This window comes from Anoplopoma fimbria, chromosome 17 (genome assembly GCF_027596085.1).
Source record: "Anoplopoma fimbria isolate UVic2021 breed Golden Eagle Sablefish chromosome 17, Afim_UVic_2022, whole genome shotgun sequence".
Classification (NCBI taxonomy): domain Eukaryota; kingdom Metazoa; phylum Chordata; class Actinopteri; order Perciformes; family Anoplopomatidae; genus Anoplopoma; species Anoplopoma fimbria.
The window spans coordinates 9,773,706-9,794,574 of NC_072465.1; the positions used below are offsets into that span (position 1 = coordinate 9,773,706).

At 40.6% G+C, this 20,869-nt stretch overlaps 1 protein-coding gene across 1 annotated transcript in view; it reads left to right on the forward strand.

Annotated features, from left to right (window-relative positions):
- epha8 (eph receptor A8) overlaps window positions 1–20,869 on the forward strand; it is a 106,844-nt gene that overhangs the window by 49,732 nt on the left and 36,243 nt on the right. The window contains exons 5-6 of the mRNA XM_054617543.1: window positions 1,432–1,581; window positions 5,617–5,932. Of these exons, the coding sequence (XP_054473518.1) occupies window positions 1,432–1,581; window positions 5,617–5,932 (466 nt within the window). The remainder of the gene's footprint in view (window positions 1–1,431; window positions 1,582–5,616; window positions 5,933–20,869) is intronic.

Consider the following 20,869-nt stretch of genomic DNA (forward strand, 5'->3'; position numbering starts at 1 on the left):
GTATTAATTAAATATAAATAAAAAGGAAATGTGTGGGAGAGGGAGACAAAGCTGTAAAATAGAGTTCTTAAATACTCACAATGTAAATAGTAGGCATTTCAAAATCGCAATCTCTGATGAAGTCTGTTTAAACTCACAGTGGCTTTTAAACACAGTTAAGAAAACTACAATTATTTATTTCAAGGACTATCTTGACCTTTGACATTCTGCTCACTTTTTTAAAATGTGAAAATACCAAGGACACCAAATATGAAATGTCTTTGTCTGGTAGATAGTTTAGCTTGGGTGTGTGTGTGTGTGTGTGTGTGTGTGTGTGTGTGTGTGTGATCAGGGTGTTCGGAAACCTTTTCATACCTCCCCGTATCAATTCTGATACCTGATCTTGCGTGTTGGCTGATACGATTACCGATCTGATATGAGGGCTTTAGAAAAACAAAATATATGTATACAAAAATGTTTTCACCACCGTCCCAAACAATAATTTAATCGTCCTGAGATCAGTGTAAACCGTCAAAAATTCTAAATGCTTTATTTTTACTTTGTTATTGTCACCTACGATAGGTAATTGCATTGAACCACAAATTTCAAATGATAAGGAAATAAATGATTGTATTTTTATCTAAATATTGGCTTTGATTTAAACAAATCTTGGCATTAGTAGTTTAATTTATGTATTATAAACTGCTAGAGCTAGTGCTTGAAAGTCAAACAGGTCATTATATCTATTTTATAATGCTGTGAAAACATCTCCTTCAAACCACTGGATTCATTCAAGTTGCCCGCAAAAAACTGCATAAAAGATTACATTTGAACACATCATGATAACATAATAAACCTTCCCCATTAGAAATATAGCTGAACGCATCATAATGTAACTCTAATTCGACCTCTGTAAACTATAACTTGTAGAGCTCCGTTATTAAGCTAATCTAGACTGTGCTGCCCACTGCTCGCCAACTGCTAACGTTAACTAGCTCTCCTGCATGTTTTTAATAAAGATTAGTTGTTCACAACAGATCGGGTGGCGAGCAGGTGAGTGGAGAGCAGACAATGGAAATGACAACGGGGTATCGGAACTGTGCACAGGCCAGAGTACTCACAGATAACCAATCCGCATTTTAGGCTGTATCAGAGGCAATTCCTGACACTGGTATCAGGTTCGGAACAACTCGAGTTAAGAGCTAATTTTAATCACCAAATATAGACCAGACAGAACTTTTTGCGAAAGTAAACATGAACGTTAAAAGAAAGACAATTTATTTTATTTTATTTACACCACCACCAGAGGTGTTTCAGTCCATCTAAAGCTTCTTGGTTGCATTTACACTTTATGTTAGGTGTGCTTAGAGTAAATTGGGAAATAATGCATTACTCATTTTGTAACACAATGGACACCAGTCAGTACTCACGCTACCTTGTATTACTCCGCAGGAAACCTTCAACCTGTACTACTACGAGTCCGACAGAGCAGTGGGCTCTGCCGTACGGGAAAACCAGTTCATCAAGATTGACACCATCGCTGCTGACGAGAGCTTCACGGGGGTGGACCTGGGAGTCCGCAGACTCAAACTCAACACAGAGGTAAGAGCAACAGCACGGATACTGATTGATACAACAAGGTACAGTGTCGGTCCAGGCTCCTTGAGGCATACGTCTCACTTTCTAAATCGTAAGTTTATTCCAAATCCTCAGCATGCACACCTCCGCAGGAGTTCGAGACGAGCTGGAAGCATCCACAGCCCCGGAGAGCCTCTTCCAGTCTCGTCCCTCAGGCTGTTTTGTGCTCCGTTCTAGGGGTCTGTAAAAAGAAAACAAACAGCTCGGTATCATGGGAAATACTTAGATATTGATAAAAGCTTCAAAATGTGATACCAAACAGTGGAGCTTTACTCTTTTATTGGTTCCTTACATTGTTACAAAAATGAGGATCTGAAAGACATGGTATAATTCATTGAGCGCCGTCTTTACATTTGCGAGACATTAATCCTGAGTTAGCTAGAGGAAAAACAAAAACTGCAATTAGGTTGGGGGTTTGTTGGTACATGGGCTTTGCCGTTGACTTTTTAATATTTCATGTTTCCTGAGCTCAGATATATAACAAATATAAAAGTCAACAGATCTCAGAAAGAGATCAAAAACAACACGGCAGTGCGTCTCTTGATACTTTCTGACACTGTCTGATGGTCTCAAGCCCAAGATATTTGTTTTTTACTGAACACATGTAATATTTAAAATGCGCTACAAAGGCTTCATATTGGAAAATGATCAGTCATTTCCTAAAACAGCTGGGGACTGTAGCTTAGGGCAAACTTTACTCCAAAAGGTGAATAAAGTGAATTTTTTTGTGCCAATTTTAGCTGCAGATCAATCTAAATGTGGTGCTCTGGAGAGTGTTTAAGACAGCTTTGTGTGTGATTTAGTCCAAACTAACTAGACTATGGATTCAGAGATTGGGATAGTAGGGTTGTTGATTTTTAACAGTTATTTTACATTCTATATAACTTGTCATGTAGCATGTTGACATTACTACTATATTATTTAAATAAAATTAAAAAAAAATTGTAATATAGATCTTTAAGGCTGTATGACCTTCACTTATATTCACCTCCTTCATCCTTTTTCTTTGTCTTTTCCTCCAAATAGATCAATGTCCTCACATTTAAAAGTTTAGACATTTATATGTTCATGTCATTTTAAAATAATAGATTACATCAACTATGAATGCATTTTCCTAGGAAACATTAGACTTCCCATAACTTACAATTTTTTTTAAATGAAAACGCATGATGCAACTTAAATGAAATTGGTTGATTGTGGTTATATAACATATATTGAATTGCTGCATTCACATGAGAAAAAGCATAAAAACCATCCCCATACTAGCCCAGAAAGATCTGCAAAATTCATAATTAGCTCTCTAATTAGCACAAAGTGTGGATGTATCGGGAGCTTGGGGAATCAGTTTGATGGTGAAAAAATATTTTAAATCCATCAAATCCGTTTGCAAACAAAGCTGCTAATTGATCAGCAGTACTGTTGTTCGGCATGTGATGACTGCTCCTTAAAAGGAAAGAAAACATGGTTTATATCAACAGCCTATACTGTTCTCTTTGACATTTTGGAGAAACAGGACGAATAGAAACTGTATTGTGGTATTAAGAAAAACCTCACCAAAGATCTTGTTTCTTTCCTTTCTGGTGCTTGTGGAATCTCACTAGAAAAGGGCCAAATACGGAACAGACCTTAATGAACAGAAACAGAATCATTACAGCTATCATTTGAAATTACAAAATACATCATACCAGTAGAGCTGTGATTTTAATTAATTCCAACGGAATCGCTGCAATTTGTAGGGGGGAACAAATCCACACTGGATGGGACAGTGAAGTGGAGAGACCAAAATGAAGGACGCTAACGTAGCTTATTAGCTTTGTCACAACATTCACTTTTACTTAACCTCCTCTGTCAGAGTAATAACTGCTTCACAAAGGAGCAATTGTTAAAAAAATATGTGTTATGAGACAGGCATCCATGGTACTAGTGTGTCTTTTTGATAAAACCAAGCTAAGCTAAAGAGCAAAAAAATTAGCTTACTGACCGTTGGCAAACTTAGCTTAGAGAGCTTCATTGTCCCTCAACATGGTGTACAATGTTTAACAAAAAGCTGTAGGGGGACACACACATCTCCCTCATAACCATAAATAATTACAGTCATTTTAAGGAGTTGTTAAAAAGGCTATAGGAAACAACTGGACTAGTTCTGACTGCCAGAAAAAAGCCGTCCCTATATCTTCATATGCTTCCACAACAAACTTTTGAAACAATATCTTGAATCAGTTCCTGTGTGTTAACAAGATAATCAACTGTGATACGAGATGAAAAACAAGCGTATAAAAATGTAAAAACATCCATGGTTCCAGGTTGCTGTTTGAGGCGAAGCAGATGATTAATGACTGCTGCCAAAGCACAACACCAAACACCAGTCCAGTGATTAAATTAAGGCCGCGCTCACACTGTTCCACCGGTTTTTGTTGCGAAACAACAGTAGCAACCACTGTTCAAGCTTTTAGGATGAAACTTTCCAAACTAAGTTTGTCGAGTAAGTGAGGCAAAATTATACAGAGATTTCATATGTATCCTGTGTACCGAACTGAGAGTAGATCTAGTTATATGGCACAAATTCTCTAGTGATATTGCCTTGTGCTTTAGGGAAGTGGCAACGACCCCTCAAAATTAAGCTTTGTCTTGTTGTAATGAATTCTGAGCTGTTACATCATTGAACATTGAACATTTAAATAATTCTTAGAGGTAAGAAAAAGAAAAATCTATCCAGTGTTTCACAACAAAAAGCTTCAGTTTAAGGCTCAGGAAAACGTATAATTCATAGTGATGGGGTTGTACCAAAAATAAGAGCAATTGAAGCAAACCACACAGTCCTGATGAAGCGGATTGAAGTGGGTAATGTAGACGCCAGATTCTGGACAGGGAAGAAGAATACAATGAATAAAAAAGACTTCGGCTTTTTTTTTGTTACATGTCCACTGTGAGGCCAACAATGTCATAACACCCAAAATAGTAGGTCAAAGGTAAATCAGTGGAGTACTTTACTACCATTTAGAAAGTTTCAGGGACTTTACAGAAATGTCAAAAATGTAGTTTTTTGTGTGTAGCTTTCAAAAAAAATCTTGTTTTGGCTTAAATAACTACGTTTGTTACGTAACTTAAGACATTTTACATTTAATGACATTATAATAAATCGCCCTCTGTTGACTTTTGATTTCACGCGGGACACCAACAGTGGTCTCATGGTAGACATTTCCTGTTTGTTTGACCCATTCATCCACCCTGATAGACCACCGCGGACTGTGATTAGGAGTGGTCTTGTGATACGTCACAAACAATCGTGATCAAGGAGGAAATTGACGTAAATTGACAATGTCTTTTTGTTGTATGGGAACTTAATTTTCAGGAAACCAGGCAAGAAATACATTACATTACATTACATTACAGTCATTTAGCAGACGCTTTTATCCAAAGCGACTTACAGGAAGTGTATTCAACATAGGTATTCAAGAGAACTACGAGTCACCAGAAGTCATAAGTGCATCTCCTTTCTTAAACAAGCATCTTAAAGCATAAACCAGAGCAAAAGTATAGTGCAGAGGCAAATTACTACGAAAACAATAATTGCAACAGACTAATACGAATACAATAAGTGCTACAAACTACTACGAATAGGATAAGTGCAGTAAACAAATACGAATTCAATAAGTGCAGCGAACTGATACGAATACAGTGAGTGCAACAACTAATACGAATACAATAAGTGCTACGAGGAAGGCTCAGGGTAGTACTTCTTGAAATACTTCTTGAAATAGGGACTTAAGTGCCTTCTTTCGTTCTTGTTCATAAGAAGACTGTTCTGTGTTATTTTCCAACATCCATCTTGATGTTGTTCCAGCCAAAGAAAATATCGTAGACCCACAAATCAAGGGGAAACATAAGCACACACACTGTTGTTAATGATAAATCCTATTTTGTATTTGCTGTTATTGTCAAAAACAGATTATTAATACTTTAATGATGACCTGAAGTGTCAACCCCCCCCTCCCCCAGGTGCGAGGCGTGGGCCCCCTCAGCAGGCGGGGCTTCTACCTGGCCTTCCAGGACATCGGCGCCTGCATCGCCCTGACCTCCGTGCGGGTGTACTACAAGCGCTGCGTAGGGGTGAGCCGCAACCTGGCCGTGTTCACCGATGTGGTGACGGGGGCCGACTCATCCTCCCTGGTGGAGGTCAGGGGTCAGTGTGTGGACCACGCGGAGGAAAGGGACACGCCCAAGATGTACTGCAGCGCCGAGGGGGAGTGGCTGGTGCCCATCGGGAGATGCGTGTGCTCCGCCGGGTTCGAAGAACACAGGGACTCCTGCGTGGGTGAGTTGACTCCGGGAGCTTGATTCCTAGCCCAGAACCCAGTTGGGCTGCCATTTCTCAAAATTTCCACTGAGGTTGGTTTTATTAGGGTTGTGTTTTTTTCTTTTGATGCAGACCTTTTAGTCTGTGTCATGTCATAAATAATGTATAATTCATAGTTATAGTTTTTGGGCTGAGCTGAACATTTAATTAGAGAAAGGCGCACGTCGGAGTTCTAACATAAATAACTGATTGTTGTTACCCAAATCAAAATTGTATTCTCCCACCCAACATGGACATTTCTCTCCTCCTCCACCGGTCACTCTAGGCTACGTTTGTTTCAAAATCATGTATCGTATGAATGTATGCGTGTAAACTTTATGAATTTATTTTAATGATTATAGAGACTGACTCTTTCAGTAATTTTCAAATTTCCATGCTTGCGTTAATGTCATTTCACTAAAATCGCGGGGCATACATAAGCAGCAAAAACTGTAGTTATAGACTTGTCAAAGAAAATGGCAAAAAAAAATGTTTCGCTGCTATATACTTAAATCTATATTATTATTATTAATATTCGCCCGAAATATCCTAATCCATACTCAGAAATGTATGAGAGATGACGTGTTGTAGAGGGGCACATAGAGAAAGCTATACCCAATGAAACTAGTTTGAATCTAAAATCCCCCCAAAATTTTGGTAAAATATATATATAGTCTACGCTATAATAAAATAATACTTAATCCATGTACTGCGTGTGGAAACTATCAAGGAAGTGATATATCGCAATATAATTACCATATTTAGTTTGTTTTTTTCCAAAAGTGAAAAGGACTTAAAACAGAAGTGTGTCAATGAAACGTAACTGAGTGACAGAAACTAGTAAAGGCCCAAAAACCCTTAAAAGCCCACTTCAGCAATAACTGTACCAGTCTGGAAGAGACCCTTTCCAACTCAGTCCCATCAGTTGTAACACCCAAATCCTAATCATAATCAGCTAAACAGTTGTAACGCGTCTCCCCGTCTTATTTATACTCATAATGTCCTATTTACCTATTTTTCAAAAAGGACAAATTCATGCGTCGGGCAAAGTATCTTGATATAATCTAATTTACAGAAAACTAAAACGGCGCCGTATAGTCTTGTGAACCCAAGGGCAAGTAACGCAAGATTACTGTCTGTAGTATCTGTTCATATCAGAAAAATATCTGTCTGTGCATCAGTATTGGGATTATGCCAGAAATTGTTGTTGTTGTGTGCTGCCTTTTTTGTATTAAATGTTTTTTAAATTAAGCTACCGAGATAATATTTCACCAATGTTTCCAAAATAATCCAAAAATTTGAATATGGATCTCTATTTTAAAACCATCTTGTAACGAGAAGGAATTTCAAAAAAAATTGAGACTACATAAAAGAGGGTGCGGGGGATTAAAAGTAGAAGTCACAGTTATATTGGGACATACAGCATGATTTGATTTAAAAACTGGAGGTTGTATTTAAGTATCTATGATAGACATGAGAACACTAAAAGAGGCCATAATATCTGTTCAGAGAGCTGTGCTTCTCCTAATAATGAGTTGTATTCTTACACCTACTTAACACGGAGTCACAATAAAAAAAATCTGTCCAGTGACTGAGTTACCTGTCGGTCTGTATGACTTCATATTTACACCTCAGGGTGTGAGCACTTACCGAGCAAAGAGCAGCAATGAATCCGTCTTTTTCTTTGACCAAAGGAACCAAATACACAGATAATTCTGCTGAAGATGATGAATTTCCATCAACCCTTCTATTTCTAAAAAAAATAACCGTCTCGTCAAAGAAAAACGTAAGCATTGAGAAAACGTATCTAGAATGTAAAAAAAAGAAAAGAAAAAGAAAAGCCTTCGAAGTGACACGACTAACCTTCTAACCTTTTTTTTTTTTTCGGTGAATCAAGAAGTCTGTTTGAAGTTCTGGCTGTGGATCCTGTGAAAAGTTCAATGTCTGGTCAAAAGCTTCTTCCAGAGGTCTAACGCTTTCTTTCGAGCAGGTGAATAGTGAGAAAACGTTACAGAGTCCGTCTGAGCTGAAGGTTTCTCCTCTCATTCAGATGCCGATGATGAATAAGAAGTGAGGCGTTTCACAGTGAAACACTCTTGATTCTTTCTTTGGTTTGTTTTTTTATCTTTCATGATTTTCTGGCGGGGGTATTTTTTCATCAGTTGACCTCTTGCAGGGAGACCTGTGTGCATTTCAGGTTGCCACGGGTTACAGTAATTAAAACCTATTAATCACAGAGCGATGGATAATTAAACGCTAAAAGCAGTTTGTCAGCCAAACGAGCCGAACGAGACACGCAACACCGGTTGACCCGCGTCCCCCTCCTCCCCTCTTCCTCCTCCCTACACCTACACACACACACACACACACACACACACACACACACACACACACACACACAATCTCTCTCTCACACAAGTCTCTGTTGTGTCTTACCAATCTGAGGCCAGCCGCCTCTTTGGTTCGGCACAGCGAGAGCTCCTTGTCGAAAAATCTGTTTAAAAGTGTGGGAAGTGTTACTTCCCACGGGAAGTGTGTGTGTGTGTGTGTGTGTGTGTGTGTGTGTGTGTGTGTGTGTGTGTGTGTGTGTGTGTCCAGTTCAGAGGGCCACTTGCAGACGTTCTATAATTAGTTGCAGCCAATTAGCATCGGCACAGAAAATGCAAAGCGTAAACAAAACAGAGAAAAAAAAGGTTGGGAGGTAACAAAAAAACACAAAAAGAGTCACTTGGGTCACGTTTTGTTTATAACAGAGCCAATTTTATCAAAGCGGATTTGAATACAACGCACTTTCTTTTTTTTTTACTGTAAGGATGTGAAAGCATCTGCAAATATACATTATTGCCGTTATTGTGTAATCCTGAGCCGGAGGGCGACGCCTTTGCCCCCGGTAATCCATTCGCCGCTACACCACGGCAGCCGGAGCAGAGAGAGAGGAGAGAGAGCTCCTCTCTCTCTGCTGACGTCTCGTCTCTCTATGGCGCCAAAACTGGGTCGCCGTGTTAATTCCCCCCACCGCCAAAGCCAGCCGTAGTCACGCACACACGAGACCAGACGAGACGCCGTAGAGGAAGCGGTGGGGTGGGATGGGGGCACGAGATGGTGAAAGGAAGACGGCTTAAGTGGCAAAGTATGTGTGCACAGAGAGAGAGAGAGAGAGAGAGAGAGAGAAATCATGAATGTGCGTGAATACATGTGTGTATATGAGCGTGCTTAAGTGGTTCTCCCCTGACAAAGGTGCAGGTCTCTGGCTGAGAGCACGACATGGTGTGTGTGTGTGTGTGTGTGTGTGTGTGTGTGTGTGTGTGTGGTGTTGCGTGTGTGTGTGTGTGTGTGCGCATGTGCAGGGGTTGCGTGACATGCAGTTGAAAGTGTCACAGCGAGGGAGGCGATGAAAGAGAAAAAATAAGAGAGGAGAGAAGGGAGGGAGAGCGGTTGACTGGAACCCCTCGTCCGCTTGAGTTTACATCAAAACACTGAGTCTGTGTGTGTAGTTGTGCATACATGTATGCAGGTGCGTACTTTACTGTGTGTCTCAGTGTGTGTGTGTGTGTGTGTGTGTGTGTGTGTGTGTGTGTGTGTGTGTGTGTGTGTGTGTGCCTCCCGGTGCCAGCGAAGAATGGGCTAAAGTGCCCCATACAGTGAGAGCGATCGAGGACACACTGATACGAGACACACACACTTAGGCTGGTCACATCTACTCAGCTCAGCCGGGCCCACCCGAGCCTGACACACACACACACACACACACACACACTCACACACACACACACACTCACACACACACTTACTCACACACACACAGAGGAGAGATGGGTCGCTGCGTACTACTCACACATGTGGGTTAGTTCACTCCTCTGCTCGGTCAATGGACCACAGCCTGTCCTCCGTAGTCCGTGAACTGCACCGTGCCTCCTGGTGCTTTTCATGGTTTATGGTTGAGTTGGTAGGAAATAACACAATCCAGCTACTAGAATAGAAAGGCACACACTTACTGGAACTGTTACATCTTAAATAAGGGTTCCCCCCTTTTATGTTCCCCCTGAAGTCCTGTAGTATCACTTATATATTCTCTATCACCTCTTCACTGAAGCTTTATGGTGCTGGGTGAAATATTCAAACATAAGATGATTTTTAAACAGTACCATTCTGTCAAATATAGACGTTTTTGTGCAATAGAGTTTAAAGACCTTATAAAAAATGTGTTTTCACATATGTGCTTATTTGCAAAAATTACTTAAACACTGGATGAAGCCAGGTTTGAAGTTCTTGTTCCACCTTGTTGACATGTTAGGGTTAAATGTTTATACAGAGGGAATTTAGGACATCTGTTTGTATCACAATCAGAAAATTCTGTCGACAGCCATTAAAAAATCTGTTTGGCCAATTTTTTTAGAATAAAATGTTGTGTAAATTAGGCTGTGAGTTATATATGAACCAAATACTCTATTAAAACCATCTGAATATAGATAAGAATGAAACTGTAACGTTTGGTGTATGTAAGTGCTACTGAAGTGGAGAAAACAGCCTATAAAGATATGTTTTGTCAAATGACATACATTATGAAGACACTAAACATGAATAAGGTAAAAATAAATGTATCTTAACAGATATCACCATGCAACATCCATTTGATTACTAACATTAAGACAATTATTTTTTGGTATTAAAAGTTCTCTGAAGTTTTCGGTTAAAAAAATGTAAATGTGGCATTATCTATTGGTAACTGTTGGTGAATTCAGGAGAAATCTACAGAAAGAAGTAAAATAAACACTGAAATGTGTATTTCGGATGTTTTCTTTCCACTGGTCTAAAAGAAGACATGTTATGGAAACAAAATAGCCAGAATTTCCAAACTGACCAGTGCACTGAAAACAATGTTTTTCACCTGTAGTGTCTCTGCCTAAGCACACATATTCATCATGGTAGATATACAAACTAGAATGGTCTTTATGTGCTGAGAAAATTGAGCATTTATACCGACTTTAAAAAGGCAAAACGGTATCAGGCAAAACTAATTAAACTGTTGCTCGTGCATTACAATGTGGAGCTTATACTGTATGCTAATTGCTGCATTGGGAATAAAAGTCATTTTGAAATGCGGATTTTCATTGAACTAGTTGAATTCAACTTAACATGCAGGATTTTTTTCCTATCTCATGGTGCTATTTTCTGGCAGATAAAGATAAAATCATGTCTGGTGCAAATAATGTGATTTGTGAAATTGGTATGTCAGTAAGAGCCAATTGCATAACAGAAAGGTTATTTCAGTGTTTGATAACATTTGTATCTGAAAGGATTATTTTATGTTCCATATTATTCTCTAAATCCAGATTTTGGACATCACTGAGTTATGGCTGGGCAATGTAGATGAAAATAGTCTTTTTTTTTTTCAATATGAATATATGTCATGAAATGGCAAATAAATGCTAAATCATATAAAATAATCAAATTGATGTGCAATGCTGTTATGTTCAATATTAATGTAATAATTAATTTTCGAATTGTAATTATAATTTCCAAGGAAACATTCATGTGTGATAAAAGATTTTTAAAAAAATCATAGCATTGCTGTTGCCATACTTTAGCCCATTCACCAGGAAACATTTTTTTGGCAGTGTTTCTTTTTTTTGTTTTTTCAATTCAATTCAATTCAATTCAGTTTATTTTGTATAGCCCAGAATCACAAATTACAAATTTGCCTCAGAGGGCTTTACAATCTGTGCACATGCGACATCCTCTGTCCTTCCCTCACATCGGCACAGGAAAAACTCCCCTAAAAAACCCCTTTAACAGGGAGAAAAAAGGAAGAAACCTATGGGAGAACGACAGAGGAGGGATCCTTCTCCCAGGATGGACAGAATGCAATAGATGTCATGTGTACAGAATGAGCAGCATAACAGTTCTTAGATACAACACATTCAATGTATATGACATAAATGATTCATATAATAAGACTACTTATAATAACAGCAGCAATTATTACAGTAGAATTATAGCCATGAAAATAGGGATAGTAATGTGACTAATAATAATAATCGAAGTAGCAGTGGGTGTCAGTCGGCTCACAGCAGGAGGCACGACTACGGTCCAGGTACCACAACGATTCATGGAAACCTGCAGAACGAGAAAGCAAAAGGGCTTCAGGGTGGAAGTAAAGCTAAAATGCTTAATGGTACAGGTAATAGTAATAGTAATGTGACTAGTAATAATAATGGTGGTAGCAGTCGGTGTCAGCAGGGCCGTAGCAGGATGCACATCCACGGTCCCGGTACAGCCACGATTTATAGAAGCCTGCGAAGCGAGAAAGCACAAAGACTCCAGGGTAGAAGCAAGTCAATAAGCGTAATAGTACAGGCAATAATAATAGTAATGTGACTAATAATGATAGTGGTAGTAGTAGTGGGTGTCAGCAGGGCCTCAGTAGGTGGCACGATGACAGTCCAAATATAACCCCGATTCCTGGGAACCTGCGAGGCGAGAAAGCACAAGAACTCCGGGGAAGAAGCAAAATCAGTAATGTGCATAAATAGGAGATTAATACATAAAGATGGAGGGAGAGAAGAGGAGAGAGGAGCTCAGCGTATCCTAGGTAGTCCCCCGGCTGTCTAGGCATATAGCAGCATATCTAGGGGCTGGACCAAGGCGAACCTGAACCAGCCCTAACTATAAGCGCTATCAAAAAGGAAGGTCTTAAGCCTGCTCTTGAAAGTGGTGAGTGTGTCTGCCCCCGGACTGAAACTGGAACCTGGTTCCACAGAAGAGGAGCCTGATAACTGAAGGCTCTGGCTCCCATCCTACTTTTATATACTCTAGGAACCACAAGTAACCCTGCATTGATTGAGCGCAGCTCTCTAGTTGGGTAATATGGAACTATAAGTTCCTTAAGATAAGACGGTGCCTGGCCAGTTAGAGCTTTGTAGGTAAGTAAAAGAATTTTAAATTCTATTCTATTCAGCCAGTGCAGAGAAGCTAATACTGGAGTAATATGATCTCTTTTCTTAGTTTTTGTTAGAACACGTGCTGCAGCATTCTGGATCAACTGTAAAGATCTAAGAGACCTATTAGAGCAGCCTGATAATAAGGAGTTACAGTAATCTAGTCTAGAGGTAACAAATGCATGAACTAGTTTTTCTGCATCACTTTGAGACAGGATTTGCCTGATTTTCGCAATGTTACGTAAATGAAAAAAGGCTGTCCTTGAGATCTGTTTTATATAAGAGTTAAAAGACAGATCCTGGTCAAAGATAACTCCAAGGTTCTTAACGGTAGTGCTGGAAGCTAGAGCAATGCCATCTAGAGAAACTATATCGTTAGATAATTGAATTCGAAGGTGATCTGGGCCTAGTAGGATAACTTGTTTTTTCAGAGTTTAACATTAAAAAGTTACAGGTCATCCAGGTTTTTATGTCCGTAAGACATGCTTGAAGTTTAGAGAACTGGTTAGTTTCGTCTGGCTTAATTGATAGATATAACTGGGTATCATCTGCATAACAATGAAAGTTTACTGAGTGTTTTCTGATAATATTCCCCAAGGGAAGCATATATAAGGTAAATAAAATAGGTCCAAGAACAGACCCCTGTGGAACTCCGTGACTAACCCTGGTTTTCATCGAACTTTCATTGTTTACATATACAAACTGAGATCGGTCTGATAAATACGACTTAAACCAGCTAAGTGCGATTCCTTTAATGCCTATAAGATGCTCCAATCTCTGTAATAGGATTTGGTGATCAATGGTATCAAATGCAGCACTAAGGTCTAGCAATACAAGTACAGAGACAAGTCCTTTGTCTGAAGCTATTAGAAGGTCATTGGTAATTTTCACCAGTGCCGCCTCTGTGCTATGATTCACTCTAAATCCTGACTGAAAATCCTCAAATAAACTATTGTTATGCATAAAGTCACAGAGCTGATTTGCTACTGCTTTCTCAAGGATCTTAGAGAGGAACGGAAGGTTAGATATAGGTCTATAGTTAGCCAACACCTCTGGATCTAGAGTAGGTTTCTTAAGAAGAGGTTTAATTACAGCTAGTTTGAAGGCCTGTGGTACATGGCCCGTCAGTAAAGACAGATTGATAATTTCTAATAAGGAGTTGCTAATTAAAGGTAAAACTTCCTTAAGCAGCCTAGTCGGAATCGGGTCTAAGAGACAGGTGGAAGGTTTAGACTTAGAAATAGTTAAAGTCAATTGTTGAAGGTCGATGGGAGAAAAGCCATCTAAATATATTTCAGGTTCTACAGCTATGGATCGATCGGTACTGGTTGAGGGCAGTAGATTATAAATTTTTCTCTAATAGTTAGAATCTTATCATTAAAGAAGTTCATGAAGTCACTACTACTGAGGTTTATAGGAATACACGGCTCAACAGAGCTGTGACTCTCTGTCAGCCTGGCTACAGTGCTGAAGAGAACCCTAGGGTTGTTCTTATTTTTCTCTATTAATGCTGAATAATAGGCTGCTCTAGCATTACGGAGTGCCTTCTTATATATTTTAAGACTGTCTCGCCAGACTAACCGCGCTTCATCCACATTGGTGGAACGCCATATCCTTTCAAGTTTTCGCGATATTTGCTTTAAATCGCGGGTTTGAGGATTATACCATGGAGCAAACCTCCTTTCTTTTATTAGCTTCTTTTTTTTTTTAGAGGAGCTATAGAGTCCAGTGTCATTCGCAGTGAGCATGCAGCACTATCAACAAGATGGTCAATCTGAGACGGACTAAAGCTAGCGTAGGAGTCCTCTGTTATATTGAGCAATGGTACTGAATAAAACCCTGAAGAAATCGCTTCTTTAAATTTAGCTACAGCATTATCAGATAGACATCTAGTGTAGAAACTTTTGCCTAATGGCGTACACTCTGGTAGAACAAATTCAAAGGTTATTAGAAAATGGTCCGATAAAAGAGAGTTCTGTTGAGAGACAATTACATTTTCTACTTCAATACCATAAACCAGAACAAGGTCGAGGGTATGGTTAAAAGAGTGAGTCGGTTTATGTACACACTGACAGAAGCCAATAGAATCTAGTAATGAACCAAACGCAGTACTAAGGCTATCATTATACACATCCACATGAATATTAAAATCCCCTACAATAATAACTTTATCTGTCTTAAGGACTAAACTAGATAAAAACTCTGAGAATTCAGATAGGAATTCAGAATACGCACCTGGTGCACGATACACTATAACAAATAAAATTGACTTTAATGCTTTCCTGCTCGGGTTTGAAAGACTAAGAACAAGGCTTTCAAATGAGTTGTAATTTAATTTAGGTTTAGGGTTTATTAATAGGCTTGAGTCAAAGATAGCTGCTACTCCACCTCCTCGGCCTGTGCCTCGAGGAATATGAGTATTAATATAACTTGGAGGAGTTGATTCATTAAGGCTAACGTACTCTTCATGACACAGCCAGGTTTCAGTAAGACAAAATAAATCAATATGATTATCTGATATTAAATCATTTACAAGTACACCCTTAGATGACAGAGATCTGATATTTAAGAGTCCACATTTAACTGTCCTGTTTTGATGCACTGTTGCATCGGTTGCCTTAACTTTTATTAAGTTATTTTGTATAACTCCTCTTCTGTTGACTTTAAATAATTGAAGTGGCCGTGGGGCAGACACAGTCTCTATAGGGTTTTGGGTGGGTAACTGGGTGGGTAACTGCTCCAAAGGAAGCGCAGAGAGGTGTGAAAGACTGCGACTCTGCTTCTGCTTCCTGGTCTGAACTCTGGGTCATGGATTAGGTCCACTAATGAACTGGGTCAGATTTCTAGAGATGAGATCCGCTCCATCCAAAGTAGGATGGATGCCGTCTCTCCTAATCAGACCAGGTTTTCCCCAGAAAGTATGCCAATTTCACAAGTGTGATACAAGGAGGATTTCAAACATCTACATTCAACGTATCCCGTGGTGACATACAATGACGCCATTTTTTTCCTGACGACCGGGTTGCAAACTGTTTGCGAATGCGTCCATGTGTGCCATCCTGGCAGGTCTTGTAATCCGTCACTTCTCCCTCCTAACCAGACAAAATTATCTTCTCCAGTCGCAGAGGGTTTGCTGAATTGTTCAGACGCCTGTTTGACTCTCCTGTAAGCAAACTCCCCTCCCTCTCAATCAGAGAGAGATTTAAATAGTGCAGGACAGGGGAAGGGAGAAAGAAAGAAAAGAAAGGCAGCATCGATAAAGAGAGCAGGTAGGAGAGAAATAAAAGAATAAAATCAAGAGAGACGGAGATTACGAAACAAAGTCAAACGAGAGAGGTGAGGCGTCACACGAGAAGAAAGGTGAGACACTCCTGACACATAATGTGATCGTTATCTGTCAACCTGGCACCTTGGAGAAATATCAGTGGAAGACAGCAGCAGGCGACAAGGAGGATTTAATATTCCTCTAATATATATTTATATTTCATCACATGCACAGAGGAGCTGAGGCTTTGTCCTTTCTCTGGCCTGTCAGCACCTCCTCCCTCCTCCTCTCTGCTGTCACTGCTTCTCACTTTTGGTATTTTCCTACTTCAAACATATAATGACGTACACGCACGCGCACACACACACACACACACACACAGGTCATTGAAACTCTAGAGACAGAGCTGTGATGGCCGTTTGTGACAGGGTGAAGTGTCCTCATTGGCCCCGGGTCCCTAAGGTCTGAACAGGTGAAAACAGCTGACAGTCAGCTGTGGGAAAGGGGTTACACCAGTGTAATGGCTTTATTATATACTGTATGGTGCTATATACTGTTATGTTATATCAAAAACATCTTAAACAATGCTAAAAGGGGAATTAATCAATAAAATAAAAAAAATCGAAAACCATTTCAATTAACCATTAATGTTCATGTCTCGTGTGCAACCAAAAGTTAACAGTTGAAGAGTTAAAGGCAGGCGGTAGACAAGGTCCACTATCAAGCAAGGTTGCTTTAACAACGTAAACTTTCCTTGAACAGCCTGTTCAGACAGCTGTATTTATAGAACATATTATCTCAGTTACAGAGTTAAAAGTGAAATTAAGCTAATAAATCTAATTCTCCGGCATGTGCAGAGCGCTACGTCTTTCATCCAAATCCCGCTATGACTTCCTCAAGGCTGCAAAGTTCCTAATGAAGACGCAGTTAAGTGATTTGGGGGAACAGATGACGGTGAGAACTTCATTATTCCTCGGCTCACAACCACTTGAGTGGAACACGATATTCATAATTGCTGTCAGAATCAACTTGTGGCAGCCTGCTATCGAGAACGTACGATGAGCTCAAATTGAGGCGGTCCCCCGGGAGGGGGAGACGGGGGAGTACGAAGTGATCAAATTAGTTCCGTCCTCCTGGCGGTTTGTAAACAACTGCTGATCAACAACATTGTTACTGTTTGGAGGCAAATGACACAGAGGCGCCAGAAACACACCCACGCTCACATCCTCGAGGTGGGAAGCTGACTCACACAATGACTTCACACTGAGTGACACAAACTCACAATCACTCAAATTTCAATCCCCCACCATGTCACTGGATATTTGCATTGACGTCATTTGAAATGTGAGGATGGGGGTATTTTTTTCTCTTAAAGGAAATGCTTTTTTGTAGTTTTTGTTGTTTATAACACTGGACATCTGGGATTGCCCGTACCTGGCAAGAGAGAAATTTGGCTGGGAAATAAAACACAAGCAGTTTGATGGGCCGATTCTTTTTTTCTTTTAACAGATTTTTTTCTTTTAACAGACTGGGTAGTCCAACCCCTCTGCGTGACTAAGGTTTAGGCCAAAAAAGTACATGGTTAGGTTTAATAAAAGTTTGTTCTTTGGGTTGAAATAACTACGTTTGTTAAGTAATTTGCGTGGACTACATTACGCACGTGACATACTTAAAATAAAAGAAAACTTTGACTTTTTTCTCAAGAGAAACAAACAGCAGTCTCCTGGGTGAAAGTCCTGTGTTTGTTTGACCCATGTGTATCCGACGCTGAGGGTGACAAAAGCGTCAGTATTTGACGCACTGTGTATGAGACCAGGGTGGAATCCCAGCTCAAATGTTTGTTGGGTCTGGGTTTTTGCCCAATGGTGGCTACGTCTAGCTGGTTGGAGACATTGACCAGTCAGAGCTTTGTTTGGCAGAACTAAAAAAAAGGGATGTCATCTCCATTCATAGCTAGCTAGCTACCTTGTGACATTCAAAATAGAAACAGAGATATAGTGAAAAGCAGGGTTAAGATCTACTAAGCTGTAAATGTTGTTATATGCCAAACAGAAGTAACAATTCTTAAATCATGACATTTCTTCAGTGATTTGGGGGGTTTGGGGGGTTTTCCCAGATCTCAGCAATCATTTTCTCCAAAACAGTCTAACATAAGCGACAGAAACGATGGCCAGGACTACGAAAAATACAACCCAAGTTTTTAATGAGCTGGAAATCTATTTTTGACAGCGCAGTAAGCGGCAGGGAACGACAAGCGGCCAATTCAAAAGTCTCAATAAGCCTAATTAGGATATTCCACTTCACTGCTGTACACACTGCGCAGACACAAACACACATAGAGCAGTTTAGTCCACTGAGCGTAGTCAACCATCATCGGATTCAGGCCAAACCAAGAAACTTTACAAAAGCACGAAACAACAGCTATCGCAGCTGCAGCGGCCTCAAGCTGTGTGTTGGGAAACGTAGTGTGTTAATGCGCAAATGTGTGTGTGTCCAAATGTGTGAGCGTCATTAAACGTGTAAGTGGTGTACATCTGTTTGTCAAAGTGCGTGTGAGCGTCAGTGCGGAGGGATTTGTTGTTGCGTTGCCAAGACTAATTAGTCTTTTTGTGTGTCTGGATGGTCCTCACTGGTGGATGACCGAGGGGTTTTTGATTGGTCAGCGTTTAGAGGAGAACAGGAGAGTGAAAGAGGGAAGGGGGGATAAGAGGAGGAAAGTGGAGAGAAGAAGAAAGGCAAAAAGGGGTTAAGAAAAGAGGAGAACAGAGGAAAAGGGGAAGGGAAGCAAAGGGAAGCGCAGATGAGAGGAGACCGGGAAGGGAGTGTGTGTGTCTGTGTGTGTGTGTGTGTGTGTGTGTGTGTGTGTGTGTGTGTGTGTGTGTGTGTGTGAGAGAGAGTGCGAGGTAGAGCCAGCGATAACAGAATGAATCATATCTCAGCCAGACACAGCACTGTTGTGTCACTCAAACTTCCCCCCAATCTTTGTTGTGATTTGCCAAGGCCCTATCTCCACAGCAGGTGCAAAGGGCTACACGTTGGTACACAAAGCAACTTTGCTGACACACACACAGACACACACATCTACGCACATGTGCTTGCACACCAACGTTACCAGCCACACAAAGACACACTCACACGCCAAACAAATCCTCTTATGTTCGGCCCCATACGAATGCTTAAAATCAGGAATCGAAAAAAAGGCGCACACAGACGGCCCTGAGAGAGCCGCCGGGCAAACTATTGATTGAATGTGTGCCACCCTTGGCCCCGCAGTAGCCACCCGTGTCCCAGTCCGTTGTCTAGGAGCTATTAGCGCTGACAGTAAAGAGACAGGCAACATGATAGCGGATCACTGAGAAGCTGGCAGCCTCCGTCTGAGGGGACTGCGGGACTTCTTCAAATGATTTCCTGCCCCGACTTCTCGTCGAGTTAAACTGATGTGCACACGGGGCGCTGTCACTTACTTCTCCCTCCTCCAGGCCACCACTGAAGGGAACGCAGTTTGTATGGATGTGGATGGTTGAATGTATATGTGCGCGTGTGTGTGTGATGAATTGTAATGATGTTGGCATTTAAAAACAGGGGGGGACCAGTTGGAGACATTGTCAGTGGGGAGACTGAATTTCACTCTTCCATCACCGTCAGTTGATTCCTTGGATAAATAAAGCTGAGACTATAGAAATATTAAAGGTTAACCCTATGTAATTTGTCCAGAGTATGCTCTTGCAATTTACAATTTCTCCTTCGCCATCTTGGATAATGGCCGTCGCCATTTTGTTTTTCCATCTAAAGGTGATGGACAAGTAATTTCACTTTTTGACCTCACACAAACAAAAGACCTAGAGCGGTGAAAAACTGTTCACAAATACAGAATAATCAGATCATTCTGAGATTGAGCTTTTTTTTTTCTTTGTCTGTACTTGTCTGGAACGTTATATGAGCAGCTTGATGAATCCGAGAGGACTTGAACCTTGTTTTGAATGTTAAATGTTTTGGGTTTTTCTGAGACAGATATGTTGTGACTGGAGACCCGGCTGGTGACCATATTAGCGCAGCGGGACTCCTGCCTCTGAGCACCTCTCTCTCCACCCGCACACTTTGTCCTTTTCAATATAGAAATATTCAAAAAAACTGTTGATTAATTTCCCCTCGGATGCACCGTAGCAATCACTAATGTCAGAACAAAAAACGGAAAAGTTTAGACCCCCCTCCCTTCTCGCATCCCCGCTGCCTCTCCCCACGCCATTCCCCTCTTGCTTCCATTTCCGACACACGCGCTTCACACCGTCTGATCTCCTCAATCCGCCGCTAATGTGCCTTTCAGAGTGCCCGCCGTGTTTTTGAGCTACCCTTCCCCTCGACACCCCCACCCACTCGCCTCCATCAGACACAGTTTAATGGTGACAGCCGTTCAATCGGATAATTAACATCCGTTTAACGCTCATTACCCAGGATGTATTTGTCTCGTTTGATTTGTAATTACCAGGCCTTTTTCACGGGGAAAACACTGCAGCAATGTTTCCTTTGTGACGGCTTCATTGATGGAATTGATTTGAACCCAGCAGGGAGGCCAACAGGGAGGCAAGGAGAGGCAAGGAACGCATATGGACCGGAGATATTGACGCCATACGTGTTATTTGTCCCCATCTCTATCTCCTGTCAGCGTTCTTCAGGCAGACAGAAATTCTGACAGCTAGAGAGAAATCAGTTAGA